At 42.3% G+C, this 26,902-nt stretch overlaps 1 protein-coding gene across 7 annotated transcripts in view; it reads left to right on the plus strand.

Annotated features, from left to right (window-relative positions):
* The window catches only part of cep57l1 (centrosomal protein 57, like 1), a 47,989-nt gene that overhangs the window by 11,374 nt on the left and 9,713 nt on the right, over window positions 1-26,902 (plus strand). For 6 of the 7 annotated variants that reach the window (XM_067985016.1, XM_067985015.1, XM_067985009.1 and 3 more), the window contains 6 exons: window positions 1,862-1,978; window positions 3,377-3,454; window positions 17,753-17,845; window positions 21,346-21,423; window positions 22,300-22,565; window positions 26,597-26,741. In XM_067985016.1, the coding sequence (XP_067841117.1) occupies window positions 1,862-1,978; window positions 3,377-3,454; window positions 17,753-17,845; window positions 21,346-21,423; window positions 22,300-22,565; window positions 26,597-26,741 (777 nt within the window). The remainder of the gene's footprint in view (window positions 1-1,861; window positions 1,979-3,376; window positions 3,455-17,752; window positions 17,846-21,345; window positions 21,424-22,299; window positions 22,566-26,596; window positions 26,742-26,902) is intronic. The other variant, XM_067985014.1, reaches the window with a different exon arrangement.

Raw genomic sequence — 26,902 nt, forward strand, 5'->3', positions numbered from 1 at the left:
GGAAGATGACAACTAATGCATCCACTTTTTTTTACTAATACTAATTTCCTTTAATTCCTCCTTCTCACTAGTCCCTTGGTTCCCTAGCATTTCTGGGAAGTTATTTGTATCCTCTTCCGTGAAGACAAAACCATAGTATTTGTTTAATTGCTCTGCCATTTCCTTGTTCCCCATTATAAATTCTCCCGTTTCTGACTGCAAGAGACCTACATTTGTCTTCACTAATCTTTTTCTTTCTACATACTTGTAGGAGCTTTTACAGTCCACTTTTATGTTCCTTGCAAGTTTACTCTCATACTCTATTTTTCCCCTCTTAATCAATCTCTTGGTCCTTTTTTGCTGAATTCTAAACTGCTCCCAATCCTCAGGCTTGCTACTTTTTCTGGCAACTTTATATAATTCCTCTTTGGATCGAATACTATCCTTAATTTCTTTTGTTAGCCATGGTTGGGCGGCTTTTCCTTTTGTGTTTTTGTTCCAGAAAGGAATGTATAATTGTTGCAATTCATGCATTCTTTCCTTAATGTTGGCCATTGCCTATCCACCGTCATGCCTTTTAATGAAGCTTCCCAATCTATCATAGCCAACTCACTCATCATACCTTCATAGTTTCCTTTGTTTAGATTTAGGACCCTAGTTTCGGATTGGACTACTTCACTTTCCATCTTAATGAAGAATTCTATCATGTTATGGTCACTCTTTCCTAAAGGACCCCGCATAACATGATTATTAATTAACCCCTTCTCATTGCACAATAAGATTATTAATTAACCCCTTCTCAAATGTCAAATTACTATCCTCCCCTCTATTTAGATTATGCTATAAGTGTTTGTGGTTCTGCCTCCGTGCACAGTTGATAAAAACGAAGAATGGCTAGTGAGAAACTCCACTGCCTCTCTGCCTGCACCAATAACATATGGCTTCACTCCCGCAACTTCCCACACCTCATGCAATGCAATGCATAGTGCTGTTAGGTAGGGAGTTCCAGGATTTTGACCCAGTGACGATGAAGGAACGGCAATATATTTCCAAGTCGGGATGGTGTGTGACTTGGAGGGGAACATTTAGGTGGTGGTATTCCCACCTGCCTGCTGCCCTTGTCCTTCTAGGTGGTAGTGGTCGCAGGTTTGGGAGGTGCTGTCGAAGAAGCCTTGGCGAGTTGCTGCAGTGTATCCTGTAGATGGTACACACTGCAGCCACTGTGCACCGGTGGTGAAGGGAGTGAATGTTTAGGGTGGTGGATGGGGTGCCAATCAAGCGGGCTGCTTTGTCCTGGATGGTGTCGAGCTTCTTGAGTGGTGTTAGAGCTGCACGCATCCAGGCAAGTGGAGAGTATTCCATCACCCCTGACTTGTGCCTTGTAGATGGTGGAAAGGCTTTGGGGAGTCAGGAGGTGAGTCACTCGCCACAGAATACCCAGCCTCTGACGTGCTCTTGTAGCCACAGTATTTATGTGGCTGGTCCAGTTAAGTTTCTTGTCAATGGTGACCCCCAGGCTGTTGATGGTGGGGGATTCGGCGATGGTAATGCCGTTGAATGTCCAGGGGAGATGGTCATTGCCTGGCACTTGTTTGGCGCGATTTACATTTACCTTTCATCTGGACAATCTTTGACTGAGATTGTTCTCAGATTTGGCATAAATTAAGTTGCATTGTGCTGCAAACTGGATTGCTGCAACTCAAGCTGGTTCTACTTAACTTTTAACAGACACCTGTGAGTGGAGACTTTTAACAGACACCTGTGAGAGGAGACTATCACTCCATCAGTATGGGGTGAAAAAACAATATTTGATCATAATCTTTTTGTTACCCAGTTTTCAATAATATTTATCTTGTATTAAATGGTATATTTTGATCTTTAGACCACACTGCAGATGGATAGACACTGGGACCATTTAGAGCTGCAATCAAAGTTTGAAAAACTGGAAATCCTAGAACAAGAGTGTCTAAAAGTTAATGCAACACAGACCAGAGCTGAAGTAAGTTAAAGCCTTTTTGTTTAAAGTCCAAGAATGACATAAAGGAACTAAACTGGTAAACTTGCTCTAAGCTATTTTATTTCTTCCTCTTTCATCCCTTGCGCTATTATTGGCACAGTTTACAATTTATACATCAAAAATTTGCCATTATATTTGTGTGTGAATTGCTTTAAATTTTTTAGCTGTACACTCAGCCAGTTTAGAAGTGGTAAAGAGAACATTTGGTTTGCTGATTACATTAAATATATGACCATTTTTAATTGGTCATTTTTTTGGTAGCCCAGTTTCACACTACAAAATTTATTCCAGGGTCATGAAGAGTTGCAGCAAATTGATTTGCCTCATGGTACTTTAATACAATTTTCCAGTTGGTTCTGTGCTTGCCGCAGTCTCGCAAGTTGAAAATTTATGACTATCCTTTTTACAGTTGCTTTTGAATCTGTAATGCCACCTAATATTGATGCATATTTAATAACAAATAGATTCCACCCCTATACTTTTTGTCCAGCCGATGCTGTAACATTTGGGTAGGATTTCACAACTGCTGCAATGACATCACTTATGCTATCATTGTGATTTGAAATTAGAGCCCATTGGTACACAGGGACCAGATGGGATACACTTGAATCCTCAAGAAATTGAGTGAGGATCTGGTTTGTATTTTCAAAAGATCTATAAGTGCAAGAATTGTGCCTGAAAATTGGAATATTTGGTCAATATTTTAAAAAGCACTCACTGGGGAGTAATAGAAGAGTTATAATGTTGAGTGGGTAAGCTAGTCGGCATTTTCTGATATGCTACCAGTGTTCACCTAATGCGCTGTCGGGAGCATCCAAGTGATACTTTTGCCTTGCCAGCTACTGCTAGTATAAAGGAGGTGAGCCCCCTTTTACCAATAATGTTGAGCTGAAGTTTTTCAGGTGCTGAGAGCTGCCATCAAAGGTAGTGCAAAATGTGGATCTCCATCTTTGGTTTTCCAACAGGCCAGTATGGATTGGCGGCAAACTTGAGGGAGTTATGTTTATAGATTGCCAGGCTCCACTTGAGCACTGCTCTCCTAGCGTCCCAACTACCAACATAGAAATAACTTAAGCAATGACAAGCTGTAGGATGTGAACTCGTAGTTGAGATTTGAGTACTGAACTATGTAAACCAACAGGCTGCCAAAACATAGACTAGATTGTATAGTTTTTGTTCATTTGATTCTGTTCACTGCCAAAAAAAACACAATACACAAGTGATATTGATATTTTACTAATGAGTTACTTAAGTAACTCTGAAGATAACCACATTTAAAAGGACTTTTTTTTTTTCCCCCCAAAATAAATTCCTGAAGTGATGTGCTTGGTTTAAAATGCTATTGCTTTTTGATTGGTGTAAATGTCTTTTCAATTTTAGTGTAAAATTCATGAACTAGAACAGAAACTTCAAGAAGAACATCATCAGCATAAACTGATCCAAGATAAAGCAGCTCAGGTGAGGGAGACAACCCGATGCTGTGTACTGATTTTGATGGGGCAACGTAACCCCATGAGTGGGGAATGTCGCACTCGGCTCACTGTCCCATTTGTGATGTCACTGAAGTGGAATTTTACAATGTTGTTAGGGAGTGAGGAAATGGAAATTTTGTACAAAATGTTTGCTCCCAGTCTACCTATAACTGGCAGCTGTGAACTCTTTTTTAAAACTTGAGAGAGACAATTGAGAGACATCAATGACAATAGAGATAGTTTCCTTTTAATATTTAGGACAGTCCAGTAGATTACAATTCTCATTTCAATAATTAAGTTGAGTTGTACCAGAAGCGTGCATTAGCTTTTCAAAGTAAAGTCTGAACTGCGAATAACACTAAAAGTGTTCCAATGTTAATAAACTGGCTAATATATTTCTTTTTTAAAAAAAAATAAAGTGCTTGTATTTCAGAACAGCAGTTGGCTTGGAATGTGGTATGTTGTGCTCTTGTGGGTTAAGGCTTTGAACATCTTGATCAAAAACAGCTGTTACTAGATATAATTTATGTATGTATGACTTAGTGTCTGTGCATTTTGTCTGGCATAGTTTGGGCATCTAAATGTGAATGACTGACTGACTGTATTACACTTGCATTTGATTGGTTCAATACAGTAACAGCACCTATCTGGTATTTACCATTTAGAAGCAGACAAAACTGGTTCAATGAAAACTACTATGGCTGTAAAAAAAACAATTGACAATTAGTGGCCATCAAAATGTAGCAATAAAAAAAACAATGAAGTAATGAAATCACTGCAATATTTTTAGAAAGTTCTTTCATCTGCCATTTTTTGCTTTCTCTACTAACTTGAGGCCTCGCTACTGGGAATAGCCTAGTAAAGTTACAAATAATTACAAAATTTACAAAGAAATTATAAAACCTACCCATACTGTAGTATTTTCAGTGTTGGGAATACCTACGGCAATGTTTTCCGTCACAGGGATGTGCCTATGTGAGAACACTGAGTCTTTATCTCATGCGGCATCCTAGGCCCATCATTGTCCACTGAGAAGATTTAGCGAGGAGGCTACAGCTCCCCGCATGTATCGTGTGCTGTAACTTCCAGATTTTTTTTCTGACATTTGCAGACGATGCCAGGACTTGCTGTTTATAACTTCCACCCCCTTCTGTGCATGGAAAATTAATGAGCACTAAAGCTGCAGGCAAACCATATTTAGGAACAGCGAAAGTAACTGGAATTTGTTACAGCAAAAAAAAAGTTAAAGCATGATTCAGAACAGCATTGATACTTAATGTAGATTTTCTGGTCAGGCATACACTTAACTGAAAGTCAGCTGGTGCGGGATGAGTACCCACCAGACCTTTAGTGCTCTAACCCTGCGTGAATGTCCAGCACAGCCTTATTACCACTGTGCGGGCGAGCTCCTGGGTGGAAAATGCCTGTGATTAGGAGCTTGCCGGTTGGGGGGGGGGGGGGCGGAATTAGATGCTGCAGCAGGATCCAATGGCTTGCAACAGCTTAAAGTGGCAGATATGGTGCTTTGGAAGGCAGCAAGCTTCTTTAAATAAACAAGGAGCACAGGAGAAGCACAGGAAACTAGAGTGGCCTGTTTCTTACATGGGGCCATTGAAATTCTCCCAGAGGACGTGAGGCAGAGGAAACGGGTACATGAGGTTCTTGACAAGTTCTTGACACTGAACAAGTGAGCATTGCAGAACCTCAACAAGAGCTGCCCAATGAGAATGGGAGAAATTGGTGGCAAGTGTGAATGCTTTTTCTGCTGCCTGAAAAATCACAGACAAATCTGTAACTGGAGAGAGACCGCCTAAATCTGTGAACTATTTCTTCCCCCCCCCCCCACCCCCAAGTATGTAATATGGATGCTCTGCTGGAGGGCTCCAGACCCGGGTCTGCCCTTCGAGCTATGGGCACACTATATACCTCGTGATTTATTTAAAACTCAGAATGGTCATTCATCAATATTGAACGAATACAATCTTTATTGATGGATTAAGATGTTTGTCAATAAATGCCGTCTTTCTAGCTAACTGTCTCCAAGGGGCTTCCCAGTGTCCGCAGCTTCAGTAACTTGTATAAATGAGCCATATTGCTGCTGGTATTTCCAACTAATTACCACATCAAATAATCATTGTGTTAAAAACGGCCTTACATCTTGAGGAAAGTCTGATGGGCAACCAAGCTGGCTTTAGGCTGTTATTATTTAAAAAAAACTATGTGGAGTTAACCCCTTCAATGCTTGTGTTGGATTTTTAAATATTTCTGTACATGCAAGCCAGGCAAAAATCCAATTTGTCACCAGATTTAAGAGCATAATGGTCATACACTGTCACCGAGAGAAGGCACCATGAAAGCAAACGGAAGGCGTTCGCACATGACTAGTTTAGTTATTAAAAGTTTGATTGCAGACTTTTGCAACAGACAAACTTTGTTTGTACAGTATATATCCTTTGAAAGGTTTGGGAGCATGTTTCATCAAGACAGCAGGAATAAGAGGTTTGTGAGTTGTGTGGAAGATTTAAGGATTTAAGGATGGCTTGAGGAAGACTGGACTGATCATGCAATGGGCAAGTTTCCAAGAAGGTCCCATGTATGAGAATTTGCTGATTGGCTAGCACAGCTGACATCCGCTTCTCTTTCGTGGCCTCTTTAGGTTGCTCCTATTTCTCTCACTGGTTCCTTTACTGTCCTTAGAGGCCTTCCCCCTCTATGATGATGTGTCCGTGCAGAGTGAAGCTATGTAGTATGCAGCAGACCACAAACCTTGAAACTTGTATTGCAGGACACCTGAAACACTGCTTAAACATGCCGATGACATGGTTGATGATTACAGTTGTAGATGCATGTACCTTATTATACCTGTGTTCAGCTGGTGGCCTTGGCTACCACGGCGGTGTCATGAGCCATGTCTGCAGAAAATAGCCTTGAGACTAGTAGGCTCCCTAAGGACTCTGTGTAAAATATTGATGAGATGGTGAGCTCCTTTTTTAAAATGGTCATAGTGACAGCTGCCTGGAAAGCAAGTATTGACTTGATCGTCTGCTGCTGATGGTTGTACACAAGTTGAACATCAGAGAGTGGAATCCTTATCCATTCATACAGATAGTGGCACTATGCAAGGAAGCACGTAGGGCCACGTGGATGGAATCTGTAACTCCTTGGACCTTCAGGAATCCTGCTACTCCCGAAGTTGCACAGCCCTCCTGCTGCTATCTATTGGTCAATCAGGAAAGAGATGAAAGTGCTCAGTTTCGCAAACAAGGAATCAGTCACTTGCTTTATACACCTGTGTATAACTGCTAAGTGTCTTGGGACATTTTTTTTATTCGTTCATGGGATGTGGGCGTCGCTGGCGAGGCCGGCATTTATTGCCCATCCCTAATTGCCCTTGAGAAGGTGGTGGTGAGCCGCCGCCTTGAACCGCTGCAGTCCGTGTGGTGACGGTTCTTCCACAGTGCTGTTAGGAGTGTTAAAGGAGCTATATAAATGCAAGTTATTGTTGATAGCCCTAGTGATCAGAATGAACACTAAGCATAAAAGTTAAGGGCAATTATGATCTTGACAACCACTGGCATGCCATGCCTGTGTGGAAATTGGGTTTCAAGTTAGTTTGAAGCATGTGGCACAACTGTCATACCCTCCTTTTTGTAAATCAAATCCTCTGCAGCCACAGTGTTTGACTATTGGAGCCATTTGTGCCTGTAGCTACAGATTCAGTTTGGGGAGTACGGGAAGGGTGGGTGCAGAGCCATAACTGCCTGGCATCCCTTCATTGGCCCCCTTATCTTCCAAAAACATGCAAATAGGGAATTCCCATGGGGAAACCCATTCTGCTACTGTTATGGTAATGCCTCAACAATTGCCCAAAAGGCTATTGACAACCTTACTGGCAACAGAAAAAAAAACAAAGTGCAGAAATAGACTCCATTTGCAGCTACCCAAATCTTACTTTTTTTTTCTGCAAACAGCATTCCCCAGCAAGTCTGGATGTGACATTTAAATAGAGATCTGGCATCATGGATTTCCAGTCAGTTTTGGCCAATTTATGTCCATTTATTGGGTGAAATCAACAGGAAAATCTAGGCTAATAAGTCTGTTGGTACAATTTGTGTTTTTAAAAAGTAGCATTGCATGCTTCAGGATCAGGATATTTTATTGCCATTATGTGTTATAGTTAAGCAGGGCATTTGGGCCTTCTCTGGGAACCTGACATGAGCAGCATCTAACTCACACCAGCAATTGGGAGGGAGAGTGAGGGGCACAAACAAACAAATAAAAACTAGGAGGAACACATTCACTTGGATGCTGCCTGGTATGAAAAAATACAAATATGAAGAAAGATTTAAAAATTGTGTCTTTTTTTCATTAGAACATTATGTTAAAAGTGTTTAAAATGATTAAAGGATGGGACAAGGTGAATAGAAGCAGACTATTTCCAGCAGTTAATGGTATAGAATGAGGGCCTATAGACGAGATTTAGAACAGCGAGCAAGAGAAACTTTTTTATAGAGTTGTGAGGCTGTGCAATTCACTTCGAGGGTCAGTGGTTGAGGCAGAAACTGTTAACATTCAAGATTAGATTGGATAGGTGGGTGATGGGAATAGGGAAGATAAATGTGATTAGGACTATTTGCTCATGTGGAGAGTAAACACTAACACGGACTGGTTGGGCCAAATGGCCTGTTTCCATGTTGTAACTGCTATGTATTTCTGTGGTGAGTGAAGTGTCATTGTTATATAGAGGAATGCAGCATATGTGCATAGCAAGATTCCATCAACAGCAAAGAATAATGACCGGTTAATCTGCTATTACTGATAATACTTGAGGGACGAATGTTGGTCAGGACCCAAGAGAGCTTCAAATAGTGCCCTAGGATCTTTAACGTACACCTGAATAGGCAACCATAAACTCAGTGTAATATCCCCTCCAACCCAACATTCTTTCCAGGAAGTATCATGTTTTATTGTACTTTACTCAGAGAATGACTAGTTTATTTGAGTTTTATGGTCTTCCCTTTGGGATGAAGGTTATGTTCGACACTAGTCCACTGTGTATTCCCTGATGAAGGGATTCTCAAGCTGCTGATCAAAAAACTGCTCAAGATCCATAGAATAATAAAGCAATTGTTCCATGGGATTTAAGGAACATGAGACTGATAAATACACAATGTACAAGCTCAGTCAAATGTCTATGAAGCATTCTTGACCTGATATTTGTTTAACATGCAACAATAATCCTCCTGAGGAATAACTCTAAATTCCATAGGCTAGGGCAACGGAATGACTGCTTTTAAGATTTGATTTAATAATAGCTTGATTTATAAACAAAGGATTACAATTACATGTGAATGATTTGAAACATATGGGGCTCAATTTTAAAACAGAACTGCGGGTGCGTTTGGGGCGGTGAAGAAAATCGCGATTTCCAGAAGTGGCAGAAATCCTGGCTCCAACATGCCTAAGAACGCGCACGACCCAGAGTCATCTGGGTCCGCGCGCCGTTCCCGAACCTGGAAGTCCCGCTGGCAATTAAAGCCAGCAGGACGATATTTAAACAAGCAATTCAAGTACTTAAAATACTTGAAATGTACGTAAATCTAATTAAGAGTGAAGGCAAGCGATTTCAACGCTGCCTCCGTGTTTCCCGTGCTGTATGAAATATACTATGGGGAACGAGTCATATTTCAGCCGGCAGCCATTTGGATATTTGAATCCCTGTTTGACAGATGAGGATAAAAGATGAGTTATTGCAGCAGGGCACTCAGTTCTCTCCGACAAACTTTTGGCTGGGAGTTCTTTGTGTTTAGACTGAAAATTCTTGGTTTCCACTCAGAATTGTTCTGTTTACACATTTACCAACTTTTTGGACCCCCTTAAACTGGCACCATCAGGATGGGGGGTGCGATGGCTGCATTCACCAGTACATCCAAGGACGAGGAACATCACCATCCTCGCCAGGCACGGCGTGCACTTCTGCCACTTGTAGCTCCCAACACAGTGCTGCGTCACAGGCACCTGCTCGTGCACAGAGGGGAATACCAGAGGGAGCGACGTCGCAGGAAGCACTACCCTCGTCAGAGGGTCTACAGACTGAGGCTCAGCTTCCTGGACCTCTCTGAGGAGCAGTGCATTCGGAGGCTGAGAATGAGTCATTAGGTGATTGCAGCCTCCTTCATGCTGAGCTGTTCTTGGCTGGGCCTGGCGCCATCTCATTACCCGTCGCAATTAAAGTGACCACTGCCCTCAACTTCTTCGCCTCTGGATCATTACAGGGTGCTACCGGTGACATCGGGGTCTCTTCGTCGTCTGCACACAAGTGCATAAGACAGCTCACCGACGGCTTGTTTCGCAGAGCCTCGCAATACATCAACTTCTCCGTGGACTACCTCAGCCAGACTGAGAGGGCAGTGGGATTCCACTCTGTGGCTGGTTTCCCATGTGTACAGGGTGCAATCGATTGCACGTGTATAGCAATCCGAGCACCTCCACATGAGCCAGGATTGTTCATCAACAGAAAGGGGTATCACTCCATCAACACTCAGCTCGTTTGTGACCACCACAAAAGATTTCTTCACGTATGTGCCAGGTTCCCTGGCAGTTGCCACGATTCATTCATTCCGAGGGAATCCAACATCCCGGGCCTCTTCCACGCACCGAATACCCTTAAGGGCTGGCTCCTCGGGGACAAGAGATACCCCCTGCACACGTGGCTCATGACACCGCTGAGGAACCCCATCACTGAGCAACAGCGTCGATATAACGACAACCACATCTATAATTGAACATGTGATAGGACCGCTGAAGATGCGATTTAGGTGCCTCGATCGTTCTGGGGGACGCTTCAATACGCATCAGCGAGAGTGGATCGCGTTATACGTATCCTGCACAGCGTGGCACAACACAGAGGGGTACCGGTTGATGAGGCCCCATGCCCTCATCCAGCATCCACATTGAGGAGGAGGACGACAAACCCATGGGCAGAGCAGCAGCTCACTTGGCTGCTCGTGAGGCCAGGTGTCACTCGTGAACGTTTCTCGTAAGATCAGAAAGGGAGAAGAGTCCAGTCCTCTCTCCACCTGGAAAGAGCAGCACTAATGCCACCGCCCCCCCCCCCCCCCCCCCCCCCCACTACACAAAACAGTTCTGCAACTACACATACACCCACTGTAAAATGACCCACAGGGTGGTCGCCGTTCATGAAGCACGTGAAAGGGCGCTATCATAAAAGCCAGTCAGGAATGGGCAAGACGTGGCAGTAGCTGTGAGATTGATACCATTTAATGTGACTTTAACAAAAAACAAATAGTCTGTCAGACATCCTGGTGCATACCCTTCGTGATCACAGATCCTTAGCCTTTCTCTTCCTACCGCTTCTATGTGGTGCATCCCCCTGGCCGCAGCAGAGGTAGTGGCAGGTTGCTCATGTCCATGGCTGGACTGCCTAGATGCTTTCAGCCCACGCCCTTTGGGTTTTGGAGCCCATGAGGACCCCTCCAAAGACAGCTCCACCTGCACCAATGCAGGGGCAGACTCGGCCACCTGGAGAAGAGGCAGCATTGCGGGTAGTGGTTGAGGGGGGTGGCAATGGGTGAGACATGGGAGCGATTTGAGTGGTGTCCCTATTCCATGTCCCCTTTCGCCATCATCCCTCTCCTGAACTAGGCCCACATCACTCCTACCACCCTGCTGGAGAACAGTTTGGAGGACATGTGTGATACCTTGGAAGCCCATGTAAAGTTTGTCTGCCTGCTTAAGGCGGCAGAATGTTTTTCCCCGAACAGCCGTTGTCAGGGCCTGAATGGACTCATTTGTGAGCCGTGCTTGGAGCTCAATGGAGCTAGCCTTCTCTCCATCGCAGCAATTACCTGCGATACTATCTCAGACATTTCAGCAGTTACGTGCGACACTGTCTCAGACAGTTGCTCACGTTCCTGTGACACCATCTGAGATTCCCTCCCATACCTGTGCCACTATTCCACTAATGCAGTAATTGGACTCATCCATCCTCTGCGCTATTGTGGAGAGTGTGCGTGGCACTTGTTCCAGTACCTCGGAAATAGACTGCTGCCCCTTGATCATTCTCCTTTTAAAGGATGGCCCCCGGGGTTCAGCATCTGTGTCCAGCTGAGCAGAGCCTGTAGAGGAGTGTGCCTACCGACGCGGGCTCTCCACAGCTGTGTCTGCTCGTGCTTACTTGTGTGTGTGGTGACTCACCAGATGCCAACCCAACTAACTGACTACTCTGACCCACTGAGGTGTGAGTATCTGTGCTGGTGGATGGCTCGCTAAGATGTGAAGGTGCGCCCTCAGAGGCCGGCAGCTCCTCTGAGGAATCGCTCTCTGCCGTCACTGCGGTTGTTGAAGGGCCTGTAAGAGAACAGAAGGCAATATTAAGCATCATCACAGAAGTGTCATGTTGCGATGAGCATACTGAGGTGTTCAACATGCCAATCATTGTTAACATCAATTCATGTTGGGTAGAGATGAGGAATAATAAGGGGAAAAAAAACACTAGTGGGCGTAGTATATAGGCCTCCTAATAGTTGCAACTCTGCTGGAAGAAGTATTAATCAGGAAATAGTCGGGGCATGTAATAAGGGAACAGCTATAATTATGGGGGATTTTAACTATCATATTAACTGGACAAATCAAATTGGGCAGGGCAGCCTTGAGGAAGAGTTTATTGTGTGTATTAGGGATGGATTTCTTGAGCAGTATGTAACTGATCCTACAAGGGGGCAAGCAACCTTGGACCTGGTCCTGTGTAATGAGCCAGGATTAATTAATAATGTCCTAGTTAAGGATCCCCTTGGAATGAGTGACCATAACATGGTTACATTCCATATCCAATTAGAGGGTGAGAAGGTTGGTTCTCAAACAAGCGTACTGAGCTTGAATAAAGGAGACTATGATGGTATGAGAGCGGAATTGATTAAAGTGGACTGGGAAAATAGATTAAAGGGTAAGACAGTACATGAGCAGTGGTGTTCATTTAAGGAGTTATTTTACAACTTTCAAAAAAAATATATTCCACTGAGGAAAAAAGGGTGTAAAAGAAATGACAGCCATCCGTGGCTAAGTAAAGAAATTAAGGATAGTATCCGACTGAAAACAAGGACATATAAGGTAGCCAAACTTAGTGGGAGGATAGAAGATTGGGAAGTCTTCAAAAGACAGCAAAAAGTAATTAAAGGATTGATTAAGAAAGGGAAGATAGATTATGAAAATAAATTAGCAAAAAATATAAAAACAGATAGCAAGAGTTTCTACAGTTATATAAAAAGAAAAAGGGTGGCTAAGGCAAACGTAGGTCCTTTAGAGGATGAGACCGGGAAATTAATGGTGGGAAATATGGAGATGGCAAAAATGCTGAACAAATATTTTGTTTCAGTCTTTACGGTAGAGGACACTAAGAATATCCCAACACTGGAGAAACAGGGGACTCTAGGGGCGGGGGGAGGAGCTAAATACGATTAAAATCACTAAGGAATTGGTACTCAGTAAATTAATGGGACTCAAGGCGGATAAATCCCCTGGACCTGATGGCTTACATCCTAGGGTCTTGAGGGAAGTGGCAGTAGGGATTGTGGATGCTTTGGTAATAATTTTCCAAAATTCTCTGGACTCGGCAAAGGTCCCGGCAGATTGGAAAACTGCCAATGTAACACCCTTATTTAAGAAAGGTAGTAGGCAGAAGGCTGGAAATTATAGACCAGTTAGCTTAACATCTGTGGTGGGTAAAATTTTGGAGTCTATTATTAAGGAGACAGTAGCGGAACATTTGGATAAACATAATTTAATGGGACAAAGTCAGCATGGCTTTACGAAGGGGAAGTCATGTCTGACAAATTTGCTTGAGTTCTTTGAGGACATAACGTACAGGGTGGATAAAGGGGAACCAGTGGACGTAGTGTATTTGGACTTCCAGAAGGCATTCGACAAGGTGCCACATAAGATTATTGCTCAAGATAAAGAATCACTGGATTGGGGGTAATATTCTGGCATAGGTGGAGGATTGGTTATCTAACAGGAAGCAGAGAGTTGGGATAAATGGTTCATTCTCGGACTGGCAACCAGTAGCCAGTGGTGTTCCGCAGGGGTCGGTGCTGGGTCCCCAACTCTTTACAATCTATATTAACGATTTGGAGGAGGGGACCGAGTGTAACATATCAAAGTTTGCAGATGATACAAAGATGGGAGGGAAAGTAGAGAGTGAGGAGGACACAAAAAACCTACAAGGGAATATAGACAGGCTGGGTGAGTGGGCGGAGATTTGGCAGATGCAATACAATATTGGAAAATGTGAGGTTATGCACTTTGGCAGGAAAAATCAGAGAGCAAGTTATTATCTTAATGGCGAGAAACTGGAAAGTACTGCAGTACAAAGGGATCTGGGGGTCCTAGTGTAAGAAAATCAAAAAGTTAGTATGCAGGTGCAGCAGGTGATCAAGAAGGCCAATGGAATGTTGGCTTTTATTGCTAGGGGGATAGAATATAAAAACAGGGAGGTATTGCTGCAGTTATATAAGGTATTGGTGAGACCGCACCTGGAATGCTGCATACAGTTTTGGTCTCCATACTTAAGAAAAGACATACTTGCTCTCGAGGCAGTACAAAGAAGGTTCACTCGGTTAATCCCGGGGATGAGGGGGCGGACATATGAGGAGAGGTTGAGTAGATTGGGACTCTACTCATTGGAATTCAGAAGAATGAGAGGCGATCTTATTGAAACACATAAGATTGTGAAGGGGCTTGATCGGGTGGATGCGGTAAGGATGTTCCCAAGGATGGGTGAAACTAGAACTAGGGGGCATAATCTTAGAATAAGGGGCTGCTCTTTCAAAACTGAGATGAGGAGAAACTTCTTCATTCAGAGGGTAGCAGGTCTGTGAAATTTGCTGCCCCGGGAAGCTGTGGAAGCTACATCATTAAATAAATTTAAAACAGAAATAGACAGTTTCCTAGGAGTAAAGGGAATTAGGGGTTACGGGGAGCAGGCAGGAAATTGGACATGAATTTAGATTTGAGATTAGGATCAGATCAGCCATGATCTTATTGAATGGCGGAGCAGGCTCGAGGGGCTGATTGGCCTACTCCTGCTCCTATTTCTTATGTTCTTATGTTGTGTGTGATGAATGTTAAAGTTGTATCACCAGACGTTTGTGGGGTTCCGGTCTCTGTGTCCCCGACGGACAGGCACTTGAGGGTGCAGCTGATCTGCAGGGCCTCCTCCTCCGCGTCTGTGAGGACCACTGTTTGTTGTGGGCCCCCTCCAATCCTCTCCCTCTTGCGTGCATTTTGCATTCTTTTCTCCTAGAAGGGGAGAAAGTACAGATGTGTGAGTGATGGTGAAGTGGCCATCCGATGAACGCATTGCTTTGGGTGAGGCTGACCGTGAGAGAGGTGCTTCAGAGGGTGAGTATGAGACAGAGACATCACATTCGATCAGGACTGGGTGAGTGGTAGTGATGGGGTCACAAATGGGGAGGTGAGGAAGTGCAGGTAAGTTGAGGATGAGCCTTAAGTGGGTGTGAGGGGTGATGTGATGGAGTAGTTTTGGCAGTGCAGAATGAGTGCAGGGACAGGGTGATGTGCACCACGGAATGCAGGAGAATCAGTAAGTGTACTCACTTTTGCTGTCCTAGTTAGATCATTGAAGTGCTTCCTGCACTGGACCCAGGTGTGGGATATGTTGCTCCTGCTGGTGACCTCCTCTGCCACCTCGAGCCAGGCCTTCTTGGTAGCAGAGGCAGGACACTTCCTCCTGTCGGCCGGGTAAAATAATTCCCTCCTCCTCACCCTGGCCAGTAGCAGCTGAAGTGAGGCATCACTGAATCTTGGAGCAGCCTTGCCCCTGCGCTGCTCCATTGGGTCGTCTTGTTCTTTGCTCCAGCAAAATCCGTTGGAGCAATGGCCCTTTGAATCTAGACGCTCCAGCTGACAGCCTGTTATGCGGGTGTACAGTCCGCCCACTGCGCAGCTTTTGGACAGCAAAGGTTATGGGGCACCAATTAAGTTGCGATCGCGTGGGGAACGGTAAGTTTTTATTATTTGCGGTTGCAGCGCACACATTGACCCTCCCCCCGCTGCCATCCCGCCGCCCTTTTAAAATCAAGCCCATGGATTTTTTAAAAATCAACTTCGGTAACTTGGCGAACATACCTTTCAAGGCTGTGAACAACTTCACACAAGTACATATTCAGATGCCTTCTACAGTTCTATAAAACTTCCTTCATGAAGAGGGTGAGAAGTATCTCAGTATAACAATTGTACTCTTTTGAACTGTCAACCCCGTTCAAAGTTTAGTTTCTGTGTTCTGTTTTACCAGTTTTATGGAGCACCCTTTCACATGTTATGGGAAAGCACTTACTCCAGATTCAGTTTATATTGTTTCACCTATATAGTGAGCGATTATGTCATGGCTAACAAACAAGATGCTGTGTGATACCAAGGTCCTTATCTGTCGTAACTTTTTCTAGTGCATAGTTAATCTTTTAATTACAGTCTCTTGTGTGTCAGCTTTCCTCATTCACTACCACACTCACTTTTGGGTTAGAAGGAGTTTGAGCTGATGATTTAAGCTGACGCTCTATTGCAGTACTGAGGGAATGCTGTATACTGGGCGTGCCATCCTCCGGATGAGACGTTAAACCAAATGCGTATTCAGATGGACATTAAAAACCATAGGGCCTATTTAAACTTCCCCTGGTATCTTGGCCAATTCTTCTCCCTCAACCATTACCACCAAAAATAGACTGATAATTTTTAATTGCTGTTCATGAAGTAGTTTGTGCACAAAATAATTGCATTCCTGTACACGACAGTGATAGTTTAAAATAACTCGCATGTGAAGAGCTTTGAGACGTGAAAAGTTTTATCTGTCTCTATCTCTCTATCTATCTCTCTTTATCTTAATCTATCTACTCAGCTTAACTCTGTTGACCAGAAGACTTTTTTTAATTTTCTGAAATTCTCCTTCAGTCACAAGATTTGGAAAATTGACTTTTTTTTGCAAATTTCTAATGCTGCATTCTGAAGCAGAATTATTGAAATGTGAAGAATGAAAAAGTATGATAGGCTTGGAACAAATTAATTCTTAATCCAGTTGTGGTTTTTGCCCTTTTGGTACAGAAATGCTCCTGCAGTCTAACAAAGAAAGAAACTTACATTTATGTAGCACTGTTATCACTTCCTCAGTACACTTCAAAGTGCCTTGCATCTAATGAATCACTAATTAAAGGGTTAACTTGAGTTTGCTGTGCTCAACCAGTTGCTGGCATGTATTTTGCTGGGTTAAGGTATAAAATTTGCCTGGAAGACTCAGTTTTGAGACACTAAAACTACGTGGCAACATAAGCTGTCTTCCAACGGAACCATACACAGTCCTTTCCTCATACTGCTGCGCAGAGGGACCTATGAATCTTGCTTGTCTTAGAATGACTTTTTAAGTCTGGTTTCAAATCTCATTTTATTATTGCCGACACTGGATGTTTCCCAATTATGGCTGTCTTCACCATTTGGGGATTGTTTGTATTATGTATTTTCTTTTTATTCTAGTTTGCATGGTTTATACACTCTCTCGACTTTGTTATAAAAATCTTTAAGCTTTTTTAAAGAAAAGAATGCACCATTAAGCTATAAATTAGGAATTCCTCTTTTACTAGCCATTAAATGGCTCCCATGCCCTAAATAAAACTGGCTGTGCATGAGAAGTTTTATTGCTACATGCACTTTGTAATATATTTAATTAAATGAGTTCTCTATTGGGAGTACTGTGCTATGCTGCAGCTCCATGTTTTTGAAGTGGTATTTAGTGTGAATGGTGTAAGATGTGTAAAACCAGCAGGAATGACATCCTGCAGTTTTCATGTATATTACATGAAAACTGCAGGATGTCATTCCACTCTGTTTGGTTAATAGTTAAATTATGTTGGCTAGTGCCAGCCTGGAACCTGGAACTAAATAGCATTGAAGATTTGTTTAGCACCATAGTAAATCCTGTGAGAATTGTGCCATACTTCATTATTTAAATAGAAAACATTTTCAATTCTAAATTCTTGTACAAATGTCAAAATCATGTTTTTACTAACTTAGCAAACACAATGCTGCAGGTAATTTCTGGAAACTCTCTCTCTATGGGACAAACTGCAACGTCTGAGTACAGATGTCTGCCTTAGATCTTGGCAGTCAAGCAGTATTGTGCAAGATTTGAGTACCAGTGCACATCATTTTATGGGGGGGGTGTTTTTTTTTAAAAACTTTTTTTTTTGTCTCTTTCCAGCTTCAGACTGGACTTGAAATAAACAGAATACTTATAGGATCCTGTTCTGCAAAAAAGAAAAAGAAAACCAAGAAAAAGAAAGACATTGTGAAGGTGGGGGGGAAATGACTGAAATTATTTCTAATTGGTTAACTGCAGCTGTTACTTCATTTTCATGAATTTAATTTCAACAAAGCTTTCCTAATTTCTGTTCACCTTTTTAGATGTCCTCTAAAGCAAGGCCCTATATGTGGACAAACTGCATACATCCTTTTTTTGTTTCCAGTATATAAGCTGTAAACTGTAATTGTGCTTTTGGTGTGACTAACTGTGTTGCTAGGCTTGGCTTCAAAAACTCCTACATATGATTCATCAAAAGTGCAAGCTGATCTGCCAAGAGTTAAGGTCAGTACTCCAAAGGATACACAAGGTGGTGTGGCACCAGGTTGAGAAAACACAGCAGTGAACGTTCTTGTAGCATAAACAGATGGACAATTGCTCCATTAGAAAAGGTTTATGCTGGAAATAGGTTGTATCCTCTGAAGACTTTATACACTATATTTCTCTTGCAGTAGATCTCTGTGACTGTGTGTGTTGTCAAATGCACAGATGACCATCTGAGTTATAGACGCACCCCATGGTTTGTGGAAGGGGTCCAAGTTTTCCCCTTTGGTGACCTAGCATGGATTCACTGGGTCTGTTGTGATCTCAGCTATGATAGGAGTCAATTATATTAGATGCTAATAGCTGTGCCTAATTTTTTTTTAAACTGAGACTGTTAAATGTACATCTTGCATAATTGGATTAGAACACAATGGCTTGTGTTACTGTTAGACATTAGTTGGTTAAAATAGCCTTGTGTCATGGTAACTTGAGGCTATCCTCTGGTTACAGCTTTCAATCAAATCTATTTCAAGTAATATAAGTTATGTTATTTTTGACCTCCAATACAGTCCTACATGATTAGTGAATTTTGTGATTTGCTGTGTTTTATAATTTGCTGTTTGCTCTGTTCATACTTGGGGTGGTAGAAATCAGAATCAAGCGAATCATGTAGGATGCAGTTCACTTTTCTGTTCAGACTGATAAACTGGGACACCCAGTGGCGCAACTTATTGGTGCATCAACACACTGTATGCCTTGCATTGATAGCTGTGAGCTTACACATGCAATGCCACGTGGTTGGTGCCTGTTTTTACCTAGTCTTTTGGAGGGTGAAGCACCTTGTGCACTCTTTCACGTATGATATCGTGTAAGATAACTAAGGAAAGACTAACCAAAAAGGTAACCTGTGTGGAGGCGGAAGATGTGGGTATGGTTCTTAATGAATACTTTGTGTCTGTCTTCACAAAAGAGGGGGACGATGCAGAGATTGTAGTTAAGGAGGAGGAGTGTAAAATATTGGATGGGATAAACAATAGTGAGAAAGGAAGTATTAAGGGGTTTAGCATCTTTGAAAGTAGATAAATCGCCAGGCCTGGATGAAATGTATCCCTGGCTGTTGAGAAGCAAGGGAGGAAATAGTGGAGGCTTTGACCATCATTTTCCAATCCTCCCTGGCTACAGGCTTGGTGCCAGAGAATTGGAGAATTGCTAACGTTGTACAGTTGTTTAAAAAGGGAGAAAGGGATAGACCGAGTAATTACAGGCCAGTCAGCCTCGCCTCGATGGTGGACAAATTATTGGAAACAATTCTAAGGGACAGTATTAACCATCATTTAGAAAGGCACGGATTAATTAAGGCCAGTCAGCATGGATTTGTTAAGGGAAGGTCGTGTCTGACTAACTCAATTTAATTTTTTGAGGCGGTAACAAGGAGGGTCGATGAAAGTAGCGCATATCATGTAGTCTATATGGATTTTAGCAAGGCTTTTGACAAGGTCCCACATGGCAGACTGGTCAGAAAAGTAAAAACCCATGGGATTCAAGGGAAAGTGGCAAGTTGGATCCAAAATTGGTTCGGTGGCAGGAAGCAAGGGGTAATGGTTGACGGGTATTTTTGTGACTGGAAGGCTGTTTCCAGTGGGGTTCCGCAGGGCTCAGTACTAGATCACTTGCTTTTTGTGGTATATGTCAATGATTTAGATTTAAATGTAGGGGACATGATTGAGAAGTTTGCAGATGATACAAAAATTGGCTGTGTGGTTGGTAGTGAGGAGGAAAGCTGTCGACTGCAGGAAGATATCAATGGACTGGTCAGATGGGCAGAAAAGTGGCAAATGGAATTCAATCTGGAGAAGTACGAGGTAATGCATTTGGGGAAGGCAAACAAGGCAAGAGAATACACAATAAATGGGAGGATACTGAAAGGTGTAGAGGAACAGAGGGACCTTGGAGTGCATGTCCACAGATCCCTGAAGGTAGCAGGACAGATAAGGTGGTTAAAAAGGCATAAGGGATACTTTCCTTAGCCAAGGCAGGGAGGTTATGCTGGAACTGTATAAACACTAGTTAGGCCAGAGCTAGAGTACTGTGTACAGTTCTGGTCATCACATTATAGGAAAGATGTGATTGCACTAGAGTGGGTACAGAGGAGATTTATGAGGATGTTGCCAGCATTGGAGAATTTTAGTTATGAGGAAAGATTGGATAAGCTGGGGTTGTTTTCTATGGAACAAAGGAGGCTGAGGGGAGATTTAATTTGAGGTGTATAAAATTGAGGGGCCTAGATAGAGTGGATAGGAAGGACCCTATTTCCCTTAGCAGAGAGGTCAATAACCAGAGGGCATAGATTTAAAGTAATCTTAGAAGGATTAGAGGGGAGCTGAGGAGCAATGTTTTCACCCAGAGGATGGTAGGGGTCTAGAGCTCACTGCCTGAAAGAGTGGTAGAGGCAGAAGCCCTCATCACATTTTAAAAAGTACTTAGATATGCACCTGAAGTGCCGTAACCTACAAGGCTACGGACCAAGTGCTGGAAAGTGGGCTTAGGCATGATAGCTTTTTTTCGGCAGGCACAGACACGATGGGCTGAATGGCCTCCTTCTGTGCCATAAATGTCTATGGTGATTCTGTGATGTAAAGGTTATTTAGGGAGAGACTTGGAAACAGTTTGTCTGCCTTTTTATCTGGGGATGGTGTAGGGGAGTGGTGTGAAAAAAATAATTTCTGGAGACATTTTTACTAAATGCATTTGAAACTTAAAGTCTGAAGTATTATATAGCATCGTAGCGAGTTGTTACAATCTGGAATGCACTACCTGAAAGGACGGTAGAAGCAGATTCAGTAGTAACTTTCAAAAGGGAATTGTGTATATATACTTGGAAAGGAAACCCTTGCGAGGCTTTGGGGATCGAGCAGGGGAGTGGGACTAATTGGATAGCTTTTTCAAAGAGCTGGCACAGGCACGATAGGCTGAATTGCCTCCTTCTGTGCTATATAATTCTATGATAGCAGCCCCATTATCACTGATAGATGGGAATATAGTAGTAGTATTTATAGTTTATGCTTTCCACTCACTATTTCCTACTTTTATAAATTTGAATGACTAAAACTGATCATGTCAAACTGAATACATGTTTTGAAAATTATCACTGAAAAATCTCCAGTTCCAAGTAAGCTTGTATGCCTTTTGTCCTTCTAATTGTTTTTAACAAATAATGTCTTGTTTTACAGAATGATATGAGGGGAGAAAACTCTCAGTCACCTCGTGTTTGGCCAGGATTTGTAGAATTTCCATTTGTCGCTGGCACAGTAAGTTTAGTGAGCAATAATCTTGGGTCATTGTATTCTCGCACAGAGAAGACCGATGAAAGTCGTCATAACTTCAAGCACTAGTGATGTTCTGGGGAGGGTGGTAAGTGTTAGAGGAGAGATAGTACTGTACTGGAGCTCCAATGAACTATACCAAGTTGTATGAAATGTAATTTTTCTGCCTGCAATTTCCTAATGTAATGCATTTTCTATTTACATATGTGAAATACAGAGGTAATGGCAGGTGCTTACCCACAAGGAAGCAGAGATAACCTGGGTTGGCTTTTATACATCCCCCTAGAAGGCGATTAATAGAATAATAATGAAGGAGCTTAGGGGCTGGTGCTCAGATGCTCCTCTCAGGTTCTAAAGATATGTGGCGACCCCAGAAGGAGGAAAATAAGGAATTTTTTTTTTACACTGTTCCGTGTTCCGCCATTAGGAGGTTTGGTTATTGTGCAACGAGGTGGAGAATGTTTAATGGAGGCTCACTGGCTCAGAATCAAATCTCAGTGGAATTGCACAGTACATTGGTGCTGCTGTCTTCCACTGTTATTTTGTTTTCCTTCTACCAAGGTTACCGCATCAAGTAATCTTGCCAGGGTTTATTGCAACAACTGAGTTGGTGGTATCATGTCAGCTAAGACTACAACATGCAGCAGGGGTGTTGCATGTGAGCAATAAAACTGTTAACCTGTAGTTGGAGTTAACATTGTCTTTAAAATAATTGTGCCTCAGTACTTCCTCAATGTTTTGAGCAGCTTATCAAAATATATTCAATTCTATAGAAGCTAAATCTATCGAGATAATGTTGTGAAGAAAATCGCTGCTTATTTTTTTAATCTATCCTTTGATTATGCTGTTTTTGTGTTCAAGTCCATTAGTTCCAGTCACTCTGTCACAGCAAATGTACAAAATGTTCTTCATCTGATGAAGCACTATAACACAAAGACTTCTGATGGAAGACAAAAGCTCCCTGTGCAAAGGACTGTTAAGAATTCAAGTGAAGCGACTTGTGACAATGGCAGTGTGAAGAATGGGGATCCACGTTTTGTATCGTTCTGTTCATCCTCCTCTTCACCAACTGAGGGACTTTCTGAGCTCCTCCTAGCATTGCAGGACGAGCTGGGCCAAATGAGCTTGTAAGTCAGAAAATCCAATTCTAGTCCACTGGTTGGTTCAGCAAGTTACATGGGAAAGTACAGGACTGGAAAAAAACCTATCTTAATTCTCCCTTAATTTTTTTTCATACTATTCGCCTTCAGGGGCAGTTTTCATTATTCAATATTTTCTGTATACAGTAGTTGAATTTAAACTGTCTACATCCATGTACCCTGGCTCTAGAGTTGGTGGCAATCTTGGAACATATTATTGATGTTCAATTTTATTAATTTAAGGATCTTTAATACTTAAATCCCTGAGATTTCTCCTCTCCAGAGTAAACATTCACAGGCTGTTCATCATCTCCATAGCAATTGTGACATTTGCACAAAAACCCATACAAAATGGTTGTCAATGAAAGCTAAGTGTAACTTTAAAATTATTCAAATTTTAAGAAATGCATGGAATATTCTGGATGGAAAATTTTGGATTTGAGATGCTGTAACTGTTTTTCTCTAATCCTGATTTGAATAGAACTGTGTTTAACAGATGAAATCTGCTTTTGTAGCTAACAGATACCAAATACTAAATGTTGTTCGAAACATTCACCGCCATTAGGCAGATCAGTTTTAAGCTTATGATTAAAAATAGAGAATGCCGGAAATACACAGCAGCATCTGTAAAAAGAAAAAGGATAATGACATCATCAGAACTCAAGACCCATCTTTTCAGATGCTGATTGACTTGTGTATTTCCAAAAGTTTTTATTTAATTTCCAGTATTTGTAGTTTTTCTTTTTTAACTTTAAACATGTGCCTTGCTCTATTCTTCAAACCTCTCCTTTTAGTGAACTATTGAATTAGGTTAATTTATCGCGTGTATTAATTTATCCAACGTTAACAATATTATAGCTACTATAACTGCTGACATTTCAGAGAATTCTTGGTGTACTTGTTTAGCCCTGGTTTACAGAACTTTTTCTTTTTGCTAGCGAGAAAAAGGAGGTTTGTAAACACTCTTGCATGACTTCTGAATGTGGTGTTTATGGTACAATGTTAGTCTGGTGCGCAGGTACTAAAACCACATACTGTTGTAAAACTGCCTGCATTGTTCAAAACCATTTAATGACTGACAAACATTTCAAGTCACCAACAAGGATAAGTGGATTGCATCCAATTAAGCATCCCAATTTTTTTTAGAAGGAGGGGAAGACTTTCACTCATCACTTTGTGATACTGCAATGTTATTGTTTTAAGGCATGTCAGGATTGGTCTCGTGTCTGGAAGCTTAAACCAGAAAAAGACCAAACCTGGCGTTCTCTATGCCAACAACATGGCATCAGAATGAAATGTATTTGAAATAAGAATTATCTCAACCATTGGTATAAAATAGCTACAGGAAAGCTTCAAATTTTAGTAAACATTGGTCACATGCACAAATCTTTGAAGGTGGCAGGACAGGTTGAGAAAGTGGTTTAAAAAGTATGTGGGAGCCTGGGCTTTACAATTAGAGGCATAGAGTACAAAAGCAAGGAAGTTATGTTGAACCTTTATAAAACACTGGTTCGGCCACAACTGGAGTATTGTGTCCAATTCTGGGCACCGCACTTTAGGAAGGATGTGAAGGTCTTAGAGAGGATGCAGAAAAGATTTACTAGACTGTTTCCAGGGATGAGGGACTTCAGTTACGTGGATAGACTGGAGAAGCTGGGGTTGTTCACCTTAGAGCAGAGAAGGTTAAGAGGAGATTTGCTAGAAGTGTTCAAAATCATGAAGGGTTTAGATAAAGTAAATAAAGAAAAACTTCCACTGGAGGAAGGGTTGAGAACCAGAGGAGACAAATTTAAGGTGATTGGCAAAAGAATCAAAGGCGACATGAGGAAAAACTTTTTTACGCAGCTAGTTATGATCTGGAATGCACTGCCTGAAAGGATGGTGGAAGCAGATTCAACCATGGCTTTCAAAAAGGAATTGGATAAATACTTGAAGGGAAAAAATTTGCATGGCTATGGGGAAAGAGCGGGGGAATGGGACTAACTGGATTGCTCTTACAAAGAGCCGGCACAAACTCAATGCGCCGAATGGCCTCCTTCTGTGCTGTAACCATTCTATGATTATAAAGAAGATATACTTGAAGGATGGGGTGAGTTTACTTCCTGTGTGCAAGCAATAATAAACAGCGAGGTCACTTCTATAAAGGATTATATTGTCATAACCAAGAAAAATAACATGACATTCTATTGGGTGCAGCCACCCTTGGTAATATCATCCGTTTGAGATTTAGCTTTCCTTCACTACTTGCAGTTAGAACTGCATATTTGACAACCTGCAGAATAAAGTTTAATTTGCAACTACACAGTACCAAATGGTGTGCTTAAAAATAGAAACTGCAGAGTCCTGCTGGGAGTGTTGAATTTACCCTCATAAGTGTGCTGTATGTTATTAGAGATGCATACTTGTTCATAGAGCAGCTGTGGCTGACATACTAATCAAATGAGTACCAATTTATCCATCACCAGATGTTGTTTGTCCTGCATTCCAAGATCAGCTTTCCTGCTCTTGTGGTCAGCCAGCTTACCCAATTTATAGTATGCATGTCTAGTAATTCTACACTTCATTTATTTATGTAGCACTTTTATCAGTTAATTTGTTTCAGAAAGTGATGTGCTTGTTGCGTAAGCAGATACAACAGTCGCCTGTGTCAGAAACATCCCACGAGCAGCAATAAGACTAGTGACTACTTAACCTGGGTTTTTTGGTATTGGTTTCAATGTAGCCTAGATAGTGGGACAATCTGAATTCACTTCTGGCTATTTTTACCTCTTTTTTTAGTTTTTCAGAAACTTCTCATTATTACTCCCCAGTGAAAAGTGATCTGCAAAGCTGCTGTGACTCACTGAATGAAATTTAAGACCTTGTCTTAAAAATTTAAGACGTCCTACTTCTCATCTACGTGCTGCCCCTCGGCGATATCGTCGGAAAACACATCCAGTTCCATATGTACGCTGATCTACCTCACCACCACCTCACTTGACCCCTCTACTACCTCTGATTTGGCACAGTGCTTGTCTGACATCCAGTATTGGATGAGCAGAAATTTCCTCCAATTAAATATTGGGAAGACTGAAGCCATCGTCTTTGGTCCCCACCCCAAACTGTCTTCCCCAACCCCTGCCTCTGTCCCTTTCCCTGGGCACTGTCTGAGGCTGAACCAGACAGCTCGCAACCTCAGTGTCCTATTTGACCCCGAGCTGAGCTGCTGACACCATTTCCTCTCCATCACCAAGACCTCTGCAACATTGCCTGTCTCTGCCTCAGTTCAACTGCTGCTGAAACCCTCATCCATGTCTTTGTTACCTCTAGACTCGTCTATTTCAATGCTGTCCTGGCCAGCCAGCTGCCCACCTTGCACTCTCCGTAAACGTGAGCTCATCCAAAACTCTGCTGCCTGTATCCTAACTCGCACCAAGCCCTGTTCACCCATCAACGCTTTGCTCGCTGGCCTACATTGGCTCCCGGTCCGGCAGCACTTCGATTTTAAAATTCTCATATCCCTCCATGGCCTCGCCCTTCCCTATCTCTCTAACCTCCTACAGCCCTCTGAGATCTCTGTGCTGCTCCAATTCCAGCCTTTTGCGCATCACTGCTCCACCATTGACGGCCGTGCCTTCAGCTGCCTAGGCCCTAAGATCTGGCATTCTCTCCCTAAACTTCTCTACCTCTCTCGTCTCCTTAAAGACGCTCCTTTAAACCTACCTCTTTAACCAAGCTTTTGGTCACCTGTCCTAAAATCTCCTTATGTGGCTCGGTATCAAATTTTGTTTGATAATGCTCCTGTGAAGCGCCTTAGGATGTTTCACTACATTAAAGGCACTATATAAATGCAAGTTTGTTTTCATAATTTTTTTTTTAACTGGGGCGTAAGGAGAAAAGTTGTGGTAGCTTGAAAAGGGGAGGAGATTAAGGTAGGTGTTGTGTTGAACAAGAGTGAGATAGACCCATTGGCAGTGTGGAGAATTGTTTTTGCCAATAACTTCAGTTATCTAAAATGTTTCCAAATTCTTTGATCCCAGTGAGCATCAAGACCTGCTGAAACAGATACAAGGCACCAAAAATACTGATGTCCGTGAAGATTTAGAACGTGAACTGGACTGTCTAGTGAAACGGATGGAGAAGAAAGGGGATCAGATTTCTAAACTCAAAAAACACCAGAACAATGTAAGTATCTGATTTTTAAAAAAATTATATCGCCATATTGTTTTTATTCGTTCATGGGATGTGGGCGTCAAGGCGAGGCCAGCATTTATTGCCTATCCCTAATTGCCCTTGAGAAGGTGGTGGTGAGCCGCCGCCTTGAACCGCTGCTGTCCGTGTGGTGA

Source organism: Heptranchias perlo, chromosome 5, assembly GCF_035084215.1.
Source record: "Heptranchias perlo isolate sHepPer1 chromosome 5, sHepPer1.hap1, whole genome shotgun sequence".
Lineage (NCBI taxonomy): Eukaryota > Metazoa > Chordata > Chondrichthyes > Hexanchiformes > Hexanchidae > Heptranchias > Heptranchias perlo.